Below are 13,053 nucleotides of genomic sequence, written 5' to 3'. Positions count from 1 at the left end.
TGGGCACGTGGATTCGTAGAGATAGAATACAGAAATTGTTGTTTTTATCTCAAGAAAAGTACATTGAAAAGGTACTGGACAGATTTAACATGACTGAAGCTAAGCCTTTTGGGGTACCCTTACCTCCTTATCTTAAGCTTAGTAAAGCCAACAGACCAAAAGATGACGTGGAAGCAAATGCTATGAAGGGAGTCCCTTATGCATCAGCTCGTTGCTCTCTTATGTATGCTATGGTTGCTACTCATCCAAACATTGCTCATGCAGTGGGAGTTGTTAGCAGGTTTATGTCAAATCCTAGCAAAACACATTGGGTGGCTGTTAAGTGTATTCTTTGATGCCTAAAGAGTACACAAAGAAAGTGTATTTGCAATGGGCAGGGTGCACTTAGTTTGCAGGGTTATTGTGATGCAGACATGGCAGGTGACTTGGACACTCCTAGGTCTACCAGCGGGTATGTCTTCACAGTTGCTGGTGGGGTTGTTTCTCGGTGTTCTAGGTTGTAGAACATCATTGCACTTAGTACCACTGAAGCTGAATACATATTAGCTAACTACTGAAACTTCTAAGGAAGCTATATGGTTGAGCAGACTTGTAGAGGATCTTAGCATGTCTATGGGTACTGCAGTTTTGGGATGTGATAGCTAGAGTGTTGTGTATCTGTCTAAGAATGCCATGTATTATTCACACACAAAGCATATAGATGTGCGATATCACTTTATTAGACAGATTCTGGAAGATGGTCAAATCACATTGACCAAGATCAAAACACATGACAACCCTGCAGATGTTCTCACTAAAAATCTAAGCAAAGCTTAGTATAAGCATTGCATATGACTAGTGGGTGTTGGTTAGAGGTTCACTTCGGACCTTGAAGTGGGAGGTTGTTGGGATAAAGACCCGTTTGATCTTCGTGTAAAGTACACACACATTATTTAGCTGTACATGTGAATGCACCCTTACGTGCCCTAAGTATAAATACATTTTATTCTGTGTACTAACACATTGTTGATACACTCATATCGAATAGTACTTTCACTCTACTCTCTCTCTCTCTTCAGCAGTCACACTCATGCTCACTCAAACTTCTGCACAGTACAACTAAGCTACAAGAAAACTTATCTAAAAATTTATGGAGAAGGCTTGGGACTAGTGGAGAAGCCAAAGAAGATGTCGAAGAGAGACGTCTACGAGATGCTGGGAATGGACAAGAAGAAAGTCTATACAAATGATGGAATCAGCTTGGTTGATATCCCCGATTCCACCATTCGACTGCAAGCGAAGATGGTCCACACCCTCTTCTCAAGTCAAAGGTATAATGCCCTCATGAAAAGAAGATGAGTGTCATTGCTTGAGAGCCTTCCAACAAATGCATTGAATGAGGTGAACTCGAATGCTTATGTCCAAAAAACAATCCAAGTATTAGCAAATGTGCTAGCAACAACGCCAAGGGCAACAGGGGGAGAGTCTCTGGCTACAACAACGAAGTCAGAAAGTGCAAAACCAGTGTCCAAGGCATCAACCCTAGGGTTTGGAGGGGTACTACCAGCTATAATCTAGGATGCCCTGGGGGAGGCAGAAAGAGAAGTAGTAGTAGAGAAAACCCCCAAACCACATCATCAATCCAAGAGGAGTATCGCTCCCCCACTCTAATGAGCCCTCCCATTTCATTCTCAATAGAAAAGCAGGGGAAGGAAGAATTCAACAGAGATCAGTAGCAAAACAAGTTGCTAAGGAGAAAGAAGCTGATAGCACCACTCAGCATAGCAAGAAGCCTCAAGTGAAAGGGCAGTTAGTGAACAACATGGCTTAGAGTCGTTAAGCCAAGGAGGAAGAAGAAAGATCACATTGAAAATCCCTATCAGGAGAACCCGGTCCACCGCAAAAGAAAACAGAGAACTGTAGAGGGTGAAAGAGGAATCTAGGAGACTTAAAGAGGAGTGTAGGAAGAAACAAGAGGAAGAGGATGAAAGATTGAGACAAGAGGAGTAGATAGCATTGGCTATTAGAAGATTAGTGGAGCAATCCTCCTGATCTTAGGAGTTAGCCATGATGAGCTCCACATGACGGGAGGATGTGCCAAGCACAAGTGCAACGGTAGAAGAGGCATGAAAAAGACCAATGGTGAAAGGCCCCTCTACACACAATCCCACCAGTCATGGTCACCCCAACGAAGGGGCAGTCAATGAAAGCAATGCCATGGCTTGGATGTAGTATCTAGTGAGCAAAGTGCAAGAACTTGCGCTTGCACCAAGCAAAAGGGTCCCCCCCTTGTAGGAACTAAAAGGCTAGTAGAGCAGCTGATGCCGAATCGTTCCAAGGGCCGAAGACACCTTGCTTGGAAGTATCAACTACTTTGGTACCCTCAGCTATGTACAACATAGAAGAATACGACGAGTTGGTAAAAGAACTTCAAAGCCAACTTGACAAGATGACTAAAGAGAAAAAGGCCATACTTGCAGATCTGGAAGAAGAAAAGAATGCATTTGCAATCTATAGACTAGAAAAAATAAGGGTGGTCAACATCATAAACAGGGAAACGATTGCATTAAAAGAGCCCTTAAAGGCAAGGCAAGGAGAAGAAAGCCTAAAAGATCTATATAATGAAAAAAGGGAGAACCGTATGGCTCTAGAGGAAATGTGCATCTTCAACTTCAGGGAAAATGGACGCTTAGAGTTGAAAAATGAAGGGTTGAAGAGGCAAAGAGAGGAAGCAAAAAAAAGTTGCATGCGGCAAAAACATAAAAAGATGAAGAGGCCACAAAGAAGTTGGTAGAGGTGCATAACCAACTTCAAGTAGCTCTCCACGAGCATGCAATCTTAAAGGAACAAGTAGATCGTCAGAACCAAGAAAAAAAACAAATGAATATGTTATGGTGGGAGCAAGAGTAGGTAATCGCCACTCTAGCCCAATACTAGAATCAAGGTTTAGAGCAGATGAAAGAGAAGGCTGAAGAATTGGCAACCAAGAATGAGTACATAATTAAAGACTTAGTTTACTGATTGGCCCAGTCAGAGAGTGAGCACGTCATGGCGGAAGGCAAGGTTGTAGCGATGGAGACATGGATGCAAGAGTAGCAAAAAGCCTTTTTAAACACAATGCTAAATGTCACTCGGTCAAGGGATAAAGAGACCATTGAGGAAGTCAAAAGGAAATTAGAGCTGGCAAGGAGAGCACTTAAGTATGGACTCCATGCCAAGACACCCAAACCTAGCACCAACTTTGGAGTAGAGGAGCAAAGAGCCCATTTGATCATAGCTAGATTAATCATGCAAGAACTCGAATTGCTAGGGTTTGGGGAGTCGGAGTAATGACCACCACCTCTCCACAAGAGCCAACAAAGCCAATCCATGAAGAAGGGCCTGACTTTGAGATGACCACATTAAAAAAGAGTAGCCACATGAACCAAGCCCCCCTCTGCAACCACAAGCACAACTGGAAGAGCAAGGGGAGGAAGCTATACCACCCGAAAGAATGGTGAAAATGAGGCACAAATGGAGAGAACAAGTAAAACTAGCATGTAGAAGGCTCCATGCCAAGCTGCTACAAGTTCCACATGTGGCCATTCCTTAAGGAGAGGAGTGTGCTCTAGTAAATTAAGGCCAAAAACTTGCAGTGTGGGAGCAATGGGGAAATTGCAACCGCCCTTTTGAATTCACTTTCACCTTCCCTCAAATGTTGGATAGGTTATTATCCCCAAGGGTGGTGGAGGATGTAATAAAGCTCTCGATGAGGTTGGGAAGGAGATGGTTGGAGGAAAAAATGAGACACCCCACGAGGTGGCAACAGGAGCCTACAGATTATTAAGAAGACAAGGCGGTGGAGGTGTCCAGGAAAGTGAAAGGGTATGAGGCTCAACCTAAGTGGCGCAGAAACCTTTGGGACTCTAACTTAAAGCCCTGAATGGATTTCTGTAGCACCTTACCACAGACAAGGGATGATCCTACCTACATGCTCTACATGTAGAGGATTGGAGTTGATGATTTCAACCGGAAGGCACATGGTAGGTATGACTTCCCTATGATCTACAATGTGAATGTTGCGTCTTTTGAAGACTGTCTAGCCTTCACTGAAAGGGACCTCCGCCATCAATAGCAAGCTTCCTTAGAGAATTCTCATCGTGTCCAGATCTTGCTTTTATTACCACATGTAATTATCTCCACCTTTTGCGAATACTACTAAAACAAAAGCCTACTGCAAAGAAAAAAGAGTGGTTGTCGCTCCTCTTTTTCTATATTAATACACAAAATAGATAGCTACGCAATGGCCCGCCTTATGATGAGAGCTACCCTGCATTTTATATGAGTCTATTAAAAGATATGAGTGACAGTAGGTTCACTGGATGCAACCACCCGTTTTTATCATCGACGCCCCTCAACGTAAGAGTTAACTTGAAGGACTATATGTAAAGTAGGGCCTTCCTAAGTAAATCCCTTAAGCCTTCCTATAGCTTGGCCCTTCCCCATGAACGAGATGCCACTTAATGTGCTCCCTTTGTAATTAAAAAAAAATGAGAGAGAAGAACAAGAAGAAGAAGAAAAGAAAAGAAAATGAAAAGAAGAAGATAAAAAAGTGGAAAAGAAAAGGAACACAAAAATAAAATATGTCCATTTGTACTCAATGAGCATCACCATCACTGCACCTAGGGAGCACCCTAGCCCTCCCCTACTTCACAACTTAAGGCACATCAAGGATAGGACATTTTGATAGACTCGTCTCCCTAAGTCACTCACAACACCTTCCTTTATACGAACTGGGTCCTTAAGTATGGGACAACACCTTAGGTTTGACCCATCTCCCAATTTCACCATCACTTGCATAGTGCATTGTACGGTAATGTAGATACAACCCCCTAAAAAGTACACTCTTCTTCTTTTCGGGTACATTGTACAACGGCATGGCAAGGCAATAACTACGGAGGCCTTCTTCAACCAACTATTTATCTCCAACATCGACAATCTTTAAAACCTGCTTTATAGAGCATTTCCAACATGACCTACCTCTCCAAAGGCACCAGAAATCATTCCACACTAACCCTCAACATTTTTAGCCCGCATTATTTAAGTGTCATGGGACTGACACTCATCTAGGAGAGGGGTAATGTTAGCCCTTGGAAGACCAATACAAAAAATTTTGAAAAATCGAAAATGAAAGATAATCCCAAGGCAAGAGGAAGATGGAGGACAAAGGTGCACTTAGAAAAATTTGAAAACACTAAGCGCAAAAAAAAATTCTTAATGCAAAAGAAAACGTACAAGAATAAGCATACCTTAATATTTTAGCAAAAAGAGCACCAAATGCATTGTAATTCATTTTGTAAAAAAGCATTGAGCTCTCTCTTGTGTAAGTTGTAAAGAATGAGAGGCATGGGCTAAGACCAATACTGATAGGAGGGAGAGAGAAAAAATAATAGAGGAATGGACGAAAAAGGGGATGGCCACCCAAGGAGATAAGGCACATAAAAGTCAAAAAGTGAATGGAGAAACTCATTCTTGTTTTGTGGCTAAACTTGCTATTTTCTTGCTTCTTGCTTCATTCTTGTGTATGAGAGGGAGGGACGAAGTGTGAGAGAGGGAGAGTGTATGTGTGAGAAAGTGAGGAACCTTGGAGAAGCTCTTATCTTCCTCTCTTCATCTTCATCTTCATCTTCTCTTCTCCTTTCTCGCACACATGGCTATAGAGGTCAAAGCTTGGAGCTTAGAGATGAAGCTTACTTGAGAGCGCATCGATTTGGAAAAGGAGGCAACTTGATCGGATTCAAAGGTAAGCTCACTACATTTGTGTGTAGGAGAGTGCACACAAGTATGTGAGAGGTAGCCATAGCTCTCAACTTAAAACAATAAGCAGTCTGTAGGTCTTGGCAGTGTGCTTGTGAGAGCAACGACACTTGAAAAAGGCATTTCTAGATATACAGCATGCCAAAGGTAATCCAGTTGGAGAAGGTAGGACTTGGCATTTGTGCAAGTTGAGGCGGTAGAACATGATCAACATAGTCTATTCAATTCAAGGCCTTTTCTCTAGAATGTATAAGCTACATTGTACCATTTCACCTTGGAATTTGAAATCTAAAAATCTATATATCTGTGACATCAATGATTCTAGATTTAGAGTGGCTGAATATGCATTTTACAGTTTTAGAAAAGCTTTCAAGGCAAGAAAATAGGATGTGAATCACCTCCAAAAGAGTGAACATTCGAGCATCCACATTATGTACATAATATCTTCTACAAAAGACCGTGCAATACTTTGAGGACGCAAAGGATTACATTTACTCCATTCAGGGAACTACTACTATACTTATATATATGTACACACATTACCAGGATGGTGCACACCAGTGTGAGATTCCAATGGAAGTGGTTGCCCTTGAGCAAACATGATATTCCAATGAAAGTGGCTGTCCTTGAATGTTCTTGAAAAACCACCATAAGCAACCATGACATTTGCCTCACTTGACAAGCATGCATATCCCATTTTTTCGGGAGGTCTGATGTACTAGCTAGAGCTTGAGAAGAAGGGCCTCATCTTCAGCAGGCAGGCGGAGGTTTCTCAGTCGTAGCAGCACCTTCACTACATCATCATCAAAATCATAGCACACAGCAAGCAACAAAAGACTGCTTAGTCCTTCCATCAAAGCTGCTCTCTCTGCACCCAGCACACCCTTCACAAGCTCCTGCACCAACTCCTCCCTCATCAATAGCAATTCTTGCCCAGAATCATCAACAGAGTTAGCAATCACATATAGTTTGCCTTTTCTCTTGTTCCATTTGACTCTTGCACACCTCTCTGCTTCATACACCTGTGCCCCGACCTCTACCCTATATCTCACTTCACATGCTTCCAACTTGAGTTTGTGTGTATCTATATGCTCAAATTCAACACAACTGAGCTGTGATACCATCTCTTTTCGAGCTCGAAAGGATACACCATACTTGTGGTTAGCCAAATAGCCCATGACAGCCCTACAAAGTCCCTTCGTATTGCTCATCTGGAGGACTGCTTGATGACATTGTCCATATGTGCACGTCTCTGGCCATGAATTCAATACAATGTTCTCAACTTCACGTACCTGCTCAGACAAGGATTTTACACCCAACTCCTTATAGCATGCCACCAAATCCTCTACCCATGATGCTGCCGCAGCGCTGCTCGGATACCAAGCCAGTTTCAGCTTGTTACCATTAGAGCTGCTAAACTTCATCTCTGCCAGCATTAGATTATCTGGATACAGCACCTCCCCTGGCCTGACCATCTCCAATGAGTTGGTGAGGATCCTATAAAATGTTTTGAATGTGGCTCTCTCTGCTGTACTACAGTTCTTCCAGCCTTGGGCTATTTCTCCCCAGATGCTCTCACAGGCTTCTTCCTCCAAGCTCACATTGCCCAGTTTACTGCTCCACTCTTTCCACAGTTGACAGTAATTCACGGTGGATGGCCTTCTGGGCACCTTCAGATTATGTTCAAAGAACTGAAGTATGTCCTGATCTTTGTATTGTTTGTCGAGAACTACCAGCTGGTTATGCTCGAACAGACCCGTGCTGTCACTTATAATGCATTGATCTGTGCTCCTCCATTGTCGAAGGGTAGGGATCCAGATGCAAAACTCACTAGCACATCCTTGCTCCGGCTGCCAATTACATTTGCGCAAGTACCGGTACCACCTGATTGCAGATGTACTCTTCACATCCAGAGTACTTGCTTTGCTCAGCTCATAAATATGATAAGCTACAGTAGTGCCCCCATTTGTCAGTTGACACACCATCCCCAATTTCTCCAGCAAGGCTTTGTAAGGCTTCAAGTTGCCATAAAATCTGTTGTCCACGAAGGGAACATCCTTGGCATCAAACCACGAATCCCACTCACCATTGATGTTCAAAATTGCCAATCCTGGCTTCTTATGCCCATGCTCTGCAGTCTTGATCCAATGGTTTTCTGACAAGCATTTAAAAAGCTGAGAGGATATGTACACACCCTGACTCGACATCCAGCGTAGCAGTAGCAGGACAATGTCCCTTGTAAGATTGCTTGGGCTCTGCAGGATAGCCAAAGGAGCATCTGGTGGGTTTAAGAGGCCTGAAAGATCAACAGCACCCCTAACTGTTCTTAGAAACTCACTTACATCTTGTGCTGTGAAGTCATTGGCCATTGATGGAGGGAGTTTAAGGTACATCTCAGACAGGATAAAAAGATGCTGCCTCCAAGCGCATTTTTGCATGATCAGCTTGGGCCAGCTACATAAAGAAGCAGGAAGGAGGATTCTGTTGTAACAATAGCTTATATCTACTCGCAAGTTGTCATTCTCATCGAGCAGAGGAGATGTAGAGAATATTTCTTTACATTGCTTCAGATCCAAGTAGCCATCTGTGTATGCCCTCAAAAGGAAATGGAGAATGCCTATCGCAAACCTTGGATCAGATTTCTTCTTATCTCTGCATACAGAAACTATAAGCTCAGCATAATTTTCGACGCTGAGGTCACGGATGTTGGCAATCTGATGTAGCCAAGATGTTAAATGCTCAGAGGTGTGCAGGAAGCCGAGCTGCACCTTTGTTCTTCGAGGCATGAAATAAATGCTTACCCAGCGGCCAAATAGAGGGAACCACTCAGAGAGAAACACCTGATCTTTGGGCAATTGAGTGAGGTAGAGATGACTTGTGGATTTGGACTGGGAAGGCGACAGAAGACTGACCGTTTTTACAGTTGGTTCGTACTTCAAAAAGGGAACATTCTGAAGGTTATGACTGCTCATTAAGCAGGCATTCTCACTCAGGAAACAGAGGATTTGAACATAGAGATATTCAGGGAGATCGAGCAGCCATCCAGGGCTTTTCAAGCAGCTGATAATATCATGTTCACTTAAGTCCTTAACTCCAAGAGCTCGCAGTAAGCTTGCCTGCTCCTCCTGCAGCTTACCATCCACTATGTAGAAGCTGTGAGACTGAAGTGGTGCTGGTGGTTGAACGCCCTCTCGATGAGCAGCCTCAAGTATTTTCCTGAAGTCAGCCGGTATCATGCGGGCATCCGATGGGCAACAAAAGTAACAACCATTACTGCTGCCATCAAGAGCATTGGGTAGGCTCTGACCCAAATCAGAATCTGAGAGGATTATCCTCTCCTGCTTGAGTTTTTGATAGATCACCTGCCGTAAGAAATCATAGTCTCTTGTCACACTGTACTCTTCTGGTATGACATTGAAGATGAGCCTCACCGATCCTTTCTCTTGCAAAGATGAGAGAAGAAACTCGAGAGCTGCCATGAATGCATCTGGAATGCATGACAGGATCCCTTGGTTCCACACGCTGTCCATGCGCATACTCTCTCTAGAGGAGACAAGCAAGAAGTCTGCGTTGATGATAAAAGGGAAGCCAGTTTTGACTTTGGTAGGCAAGAAGGCAAAGAGGTCCCCGGCACCTGCTTTGCGAGCTCCATCTAGAGAGAAGGCCAGGGTGATGGTCCAGGCCTCAACCTCTTTGCGTTCCGGCACAACATGGCCTGGTTTGATAGGAAAATCTTGCCGCCACACATGATAAATGGCCTCTGTGTGGTGAGACAGACGGACAACTGAGTGATTTGGGTGGCACTGGCCTGACATGTTTCCTATCTCCCTCGGTGTAGGGTGTCTTCTCTCAACATGCATGCCTGCGTTTTGGTTGTTTGGTGGTTCCCACCCCCTAGACAGGTCCAGAGAGGTTCTCTCGCGTGTATATATCCTCTGTATCTTGTTGAGAAAGAGAACCAGGTTGGGAGAGAGCTCATGCAGCTCATCCCTCATGACCTGCACCTTGTCATCTCTCACAGGGAGGACAACGATAGTCGTGGGAAGTTCTGACATGCCAAGGCACCGACGGAGCTCTGCATCTGTTGGCTTGTTTGGCCATTCCGGCACTATAAACCCAATGTCCGTGTCATCCGTGGGTGCCTCATTGAATCGAATGCGGAAACCGTTACTGATAACAATGGGATGTCGAGTGATGAGAAATACACTCTTAAAACCAATCCCTGCAACAATGGAGACAATAAAGTTTTATTCATGCATTTGTCAAATACATGGACACAAATATGCCTTCTGGATCTGAGGATTTCACAAAAGTAATTTTGAGATAATCAGGAATCAGACTATATCAACTCTTCATCCTTGGAAGAAATGGTTTACAGCAATAAGTAGTCGCATAATTGAAACTGATAAAACTGTATTACAATTGATACTAAAAGCCATGCATTTTAGTACTGCAGTAATGGAGTCAAAGAGTTTTCTATACTTCTTGAAACCAGCAACAAACAGTTGCAAATAAATGAGTTATGAAATCGTAGTTACAGACAAGAAGATACGCATTACTTAGTACTTCGTAGAAGAGTAGATAATTCTTTGATCAATGTTGGAAAGAGAGGAGCAATAGGTAGTTGATACCCTTCTCTCCTATGTAGCCAGATGCTCTGTTCCCTTTCTTTGTGGACCGTCCAATGCTGCACAAGGATTCTACATTCTTCCTCAAGAAACCCAGTTCGTTGTTGACCACCAGAAGTGTCCATTTGACACCAACTTCAGCAACATCCTCTTCCACCAAGACAAAGCCGACCTCCGGGATTACACCCTCGCCATAGGAATTATCATCCGCATTCTGAGCGCACACACATGAATCGCAAGTATGCATTAGTTAAACTCCAACATTCACTCTGCAATTCTGTGGATGCTAATTGATATCAACCTTAACAAAGCTCTCGCATGCAATCCTTTGTTTCTTTTCATATGCATGAGTATATAGAATAGAAAATCTGCAACCTTGCATAATCACCTGGATGAGCTCCATCACAAAGTGGAGGTCCTTCTGATAGAGCTCGGCTGCGAGCTGCCTGATGGCCTCATGCATGTCCACTGCAAGTGGGTTCTTAGAAAGAGACCCAATGCTGAACTTGTCAGCCCTGATATTCTCAATTATCATCCGTGGGCTCTCCATGTTCATGGTAATGTCAACCAAAATTCCTTCACAGGGAACAGCTTAACACCTTACTTGGATCAAAATGTAGTGAGGCAGGCTTAAAATTGCACCTAGAAGGGCTTCCATAAACAGAGAATAGCAAGGCTTGATTAGAGATTGCACCTAGAAATGTTTGCTTAAACACGTAAATGCTTGCTTAAACACGTAAATGCTTGCTTACACATTGCATGTGGGCGAATTCAGTGAAGTTCGCTTGAAAATGCACCTAGAAATGCTTCCATGAAAGCTCCATGACACAAAGGATTTAGACCCAAATGTAGTGAGGCTTGCTTGAAGCTGCACCTAGAAAGCTGCTTGTGGCAAGAGCATGTGAGCTAGTAAGTTAGACCAGGCAAGAGGCTCTATGGATGCTTGCTTGTTCGTTACACACTCGACTCTTGGACGATTGCCTGGCGGGGGGGAAGGGTTTTATGGAAGGCCCAGCAAGCGTGAGTCAGGGCGTAGACCTTCCGCTTCGAGTGTCTTGAGTCCTTCGATTCCTTAGACTCTAAAGGACCTTCTGCTTTAGTAAAGAGTTGTCATGTCATAGTAACAACCTTATAAAGTAGTTATTTATTCAATTCCTAATTCCCTAATTCCTAATAATTCCTTCACTAGAGGGCTCATTCTTTGTAACTACATAAGATGTGGTAAGCATCCTGTATGTGATAAGACCAAAGACTCTTACAAGCCTACCTAGTAAGTTCAAGCACAAATAAGCCACATTGTTCCTTCCGATCAACTTGCCATGGCTCCCTGTGATTATGCTGGCATTTCGGTAATTATGCCTGCCTTACCTTGCTCATCTACTTCTTAGGTATAAAACAATATTTCGTCCCTTATCTCTCAAATTTTTCATCTTTGCCTTCCTGTTTAAACTTAAGCCCCTAGACATTATCTTTGATATATGCAAGGACTTCTTTCTTAACTTTGTCTACTATTTCGCAGCTGAGCTCTTTTGTGGTAGGTCGTCTATGTGAAGGAGATATCAAATTTAACATGTGCAAAGTTGAAAAGTATTGATGTGATGGAAAATTTTATTGTGGACAAAGAGACGAGGATATCAAACTTAGCAATCTCCCATAAAAGAAGAGGTCTAAATATTTAAGACGAAGATATGTTTCTTTAAAAATGCACAGAGAAAATGTTCTCCTTAATGAGTACATATATTATTATGAAAAGTAGCAGTGGTGGGAGTTAAAGATGTGTGTGCTTACATTAATTTATTTCTCACTTAAAAAAGGACACGTGTGTGTGTGGGTGGGTAGAGAGAGAGAGAGAGAGAGAGAGAGAGAGAGGCGTACCCTAGTAGGTGGAGGACATGGCGTAGATTCGTATCATTATTACAAGTCATTGCGCCAATATAATCGTCCATGCTTGTCTTAAATTATATCAAGTTACACACATGTATGAGATATTCCAATATGTGAGATGTAACATTCCATCTAAATACAAGTATGTATTTTGTATACACAATACAAAGAAATTTTAATTTTGGGAGACATTTGAGTTTAAAGGATTTACTTTCATAAGGGGTCTTTAAATTACATAAGCATATATCCACAAGATACGAAAGACTTAATTTCAGGGGGTCTTTACATTGTAGAGGCCAATTTGTGTGTGTGTTAAAAAGAAGCCATTAAAAAACATAGAATGTATTTCTAAAATACAACATCTCGTTTTTGAGTGCACAGCTGTGACATTATGCAAATCATACTAATAGTAAGAAGTGTACCACCATTTTGTATTTTTATTTTTATTTGTCCACTAGTATTCAACTCTTATGCTACATTGTAAGCACAAAAACCAAAGAGGAAGAGTAGCATGAAGTCTTTTTAATATTAGAAAACTTTTGTATATACAATATTGAGCTGAATATAATCATGCTCGTTATAATGGTAAGTCATAGTAGGAGCAGAAAGCAAGTCTGTTACTTGCATCCACAGAAGAGCATTTAGTTGGAACAAAAATATTGATGCATATTGTAGGTGTTAGTGACCTACCTTAGTTGACATCCATGTCCACTCATGTAATTGGTTTACCTTATTACTGTCCACGATTATTAGTAGCTCGTGACTT

At 42.5% G+C, this 13,053-nt stretch overlaps 1 protein-coding gene across 3 annotated transcripts; it reads right to left on the bottom strand.

Annotated features, from left to right (window-relative positions):
• Nucleotides 1-5,919: 5,919 nt before the first annotated feature.
• On the bottom strand, nucleotides 5,920-11,423 carry LOC148025545 (uncharacterized). 3 transcript variants are annotated; one of them, XM_087692750.1, is made up of 4 exons: nucleotides 11,201-11,423; nucleotides 10,792-11,054; nucleotides 10,407-10,617; nucleotides 5,923-9,997 (listed from the first exon to the last, which is right to left on the bottom strand). In XM_087692750.1, exons 2-4 carry the CDS (start codon nucleotides 10,957-10,959, stop codon nucleotides 6,498-6,500), a joined length of 3,879 nt encoding a protein of 1,292 aa, XP_087548876.1. In that variant the 5' UTR covers nucleotides 10,960-11,054; nucleotides 11,201-11,423; the 3' UTR covers nucleotides 5,923-6,497. The 3 variants fall into 3 exon arrangements, with proteins under 3 accessions (XP_087548878.1, XP_087548876.1, XP_087548875.1); XM_087692749.1 differs by having other exon boundaries at nucleotides 5,924-9,997; nucleotides 11,156-11,423; XM_087692752.1 differs by lacking the exon at nucleotides 11,201-11,423 and having other exon boundaries at nucleotides 5,920-9,997; nucleotides 10,792-10,989.
• Between the last annotated feature and the right edge of the window lie 1,630 nt (nucleotides 11,424-13,053).

The sequence above is a fragment of the Lygodium microphyllum genome, chromosome 14, assembly GCF_053477565.2.
Source record: "Lygodium microphyllum isolate KBCC chromosome 14, Lygodium_microphyllum_v1.1.10, whole genome shotgun sequence".
Taxonomy (NCBI): Eukaryota; Viridiplantae; Streptophyta; class Polypodiopsida; order Schizaeales; family Lygodiaceae; genus Lygodium; species Lygodium microphyllum.
This window is presented reverse-complemented; position numbering and strand designations above follow the sequence as displayed.

What these genes read in the sequence shown, in the direction of transcription:
- LOC148025545 (XM_087692750.1), bottom strand. Translation starts at nt 10,959, where the DNA reads ATGAACATGGAGAGCCCACGGATGATAATTGAGAATATCAGGGCTGAC. An exon ending in TTGTGATGGAGCTCATCCAG is followed by an intron (nt 10,618 to 10,791) that starts GTGATTATGCAA and finishes GTGTGCGCTCAG; the next exon opens with AATGCGGATGATAATTCCTA. An exon ending in TGGCTACATAGGAGAGAAGG is followed by an intron (nt 9,998 to 10,406) that starts GTATCAACTACC and finishes CCATTGTTGCAG; the next exon opens with GGATTGGTTTTAAGAGTGTA.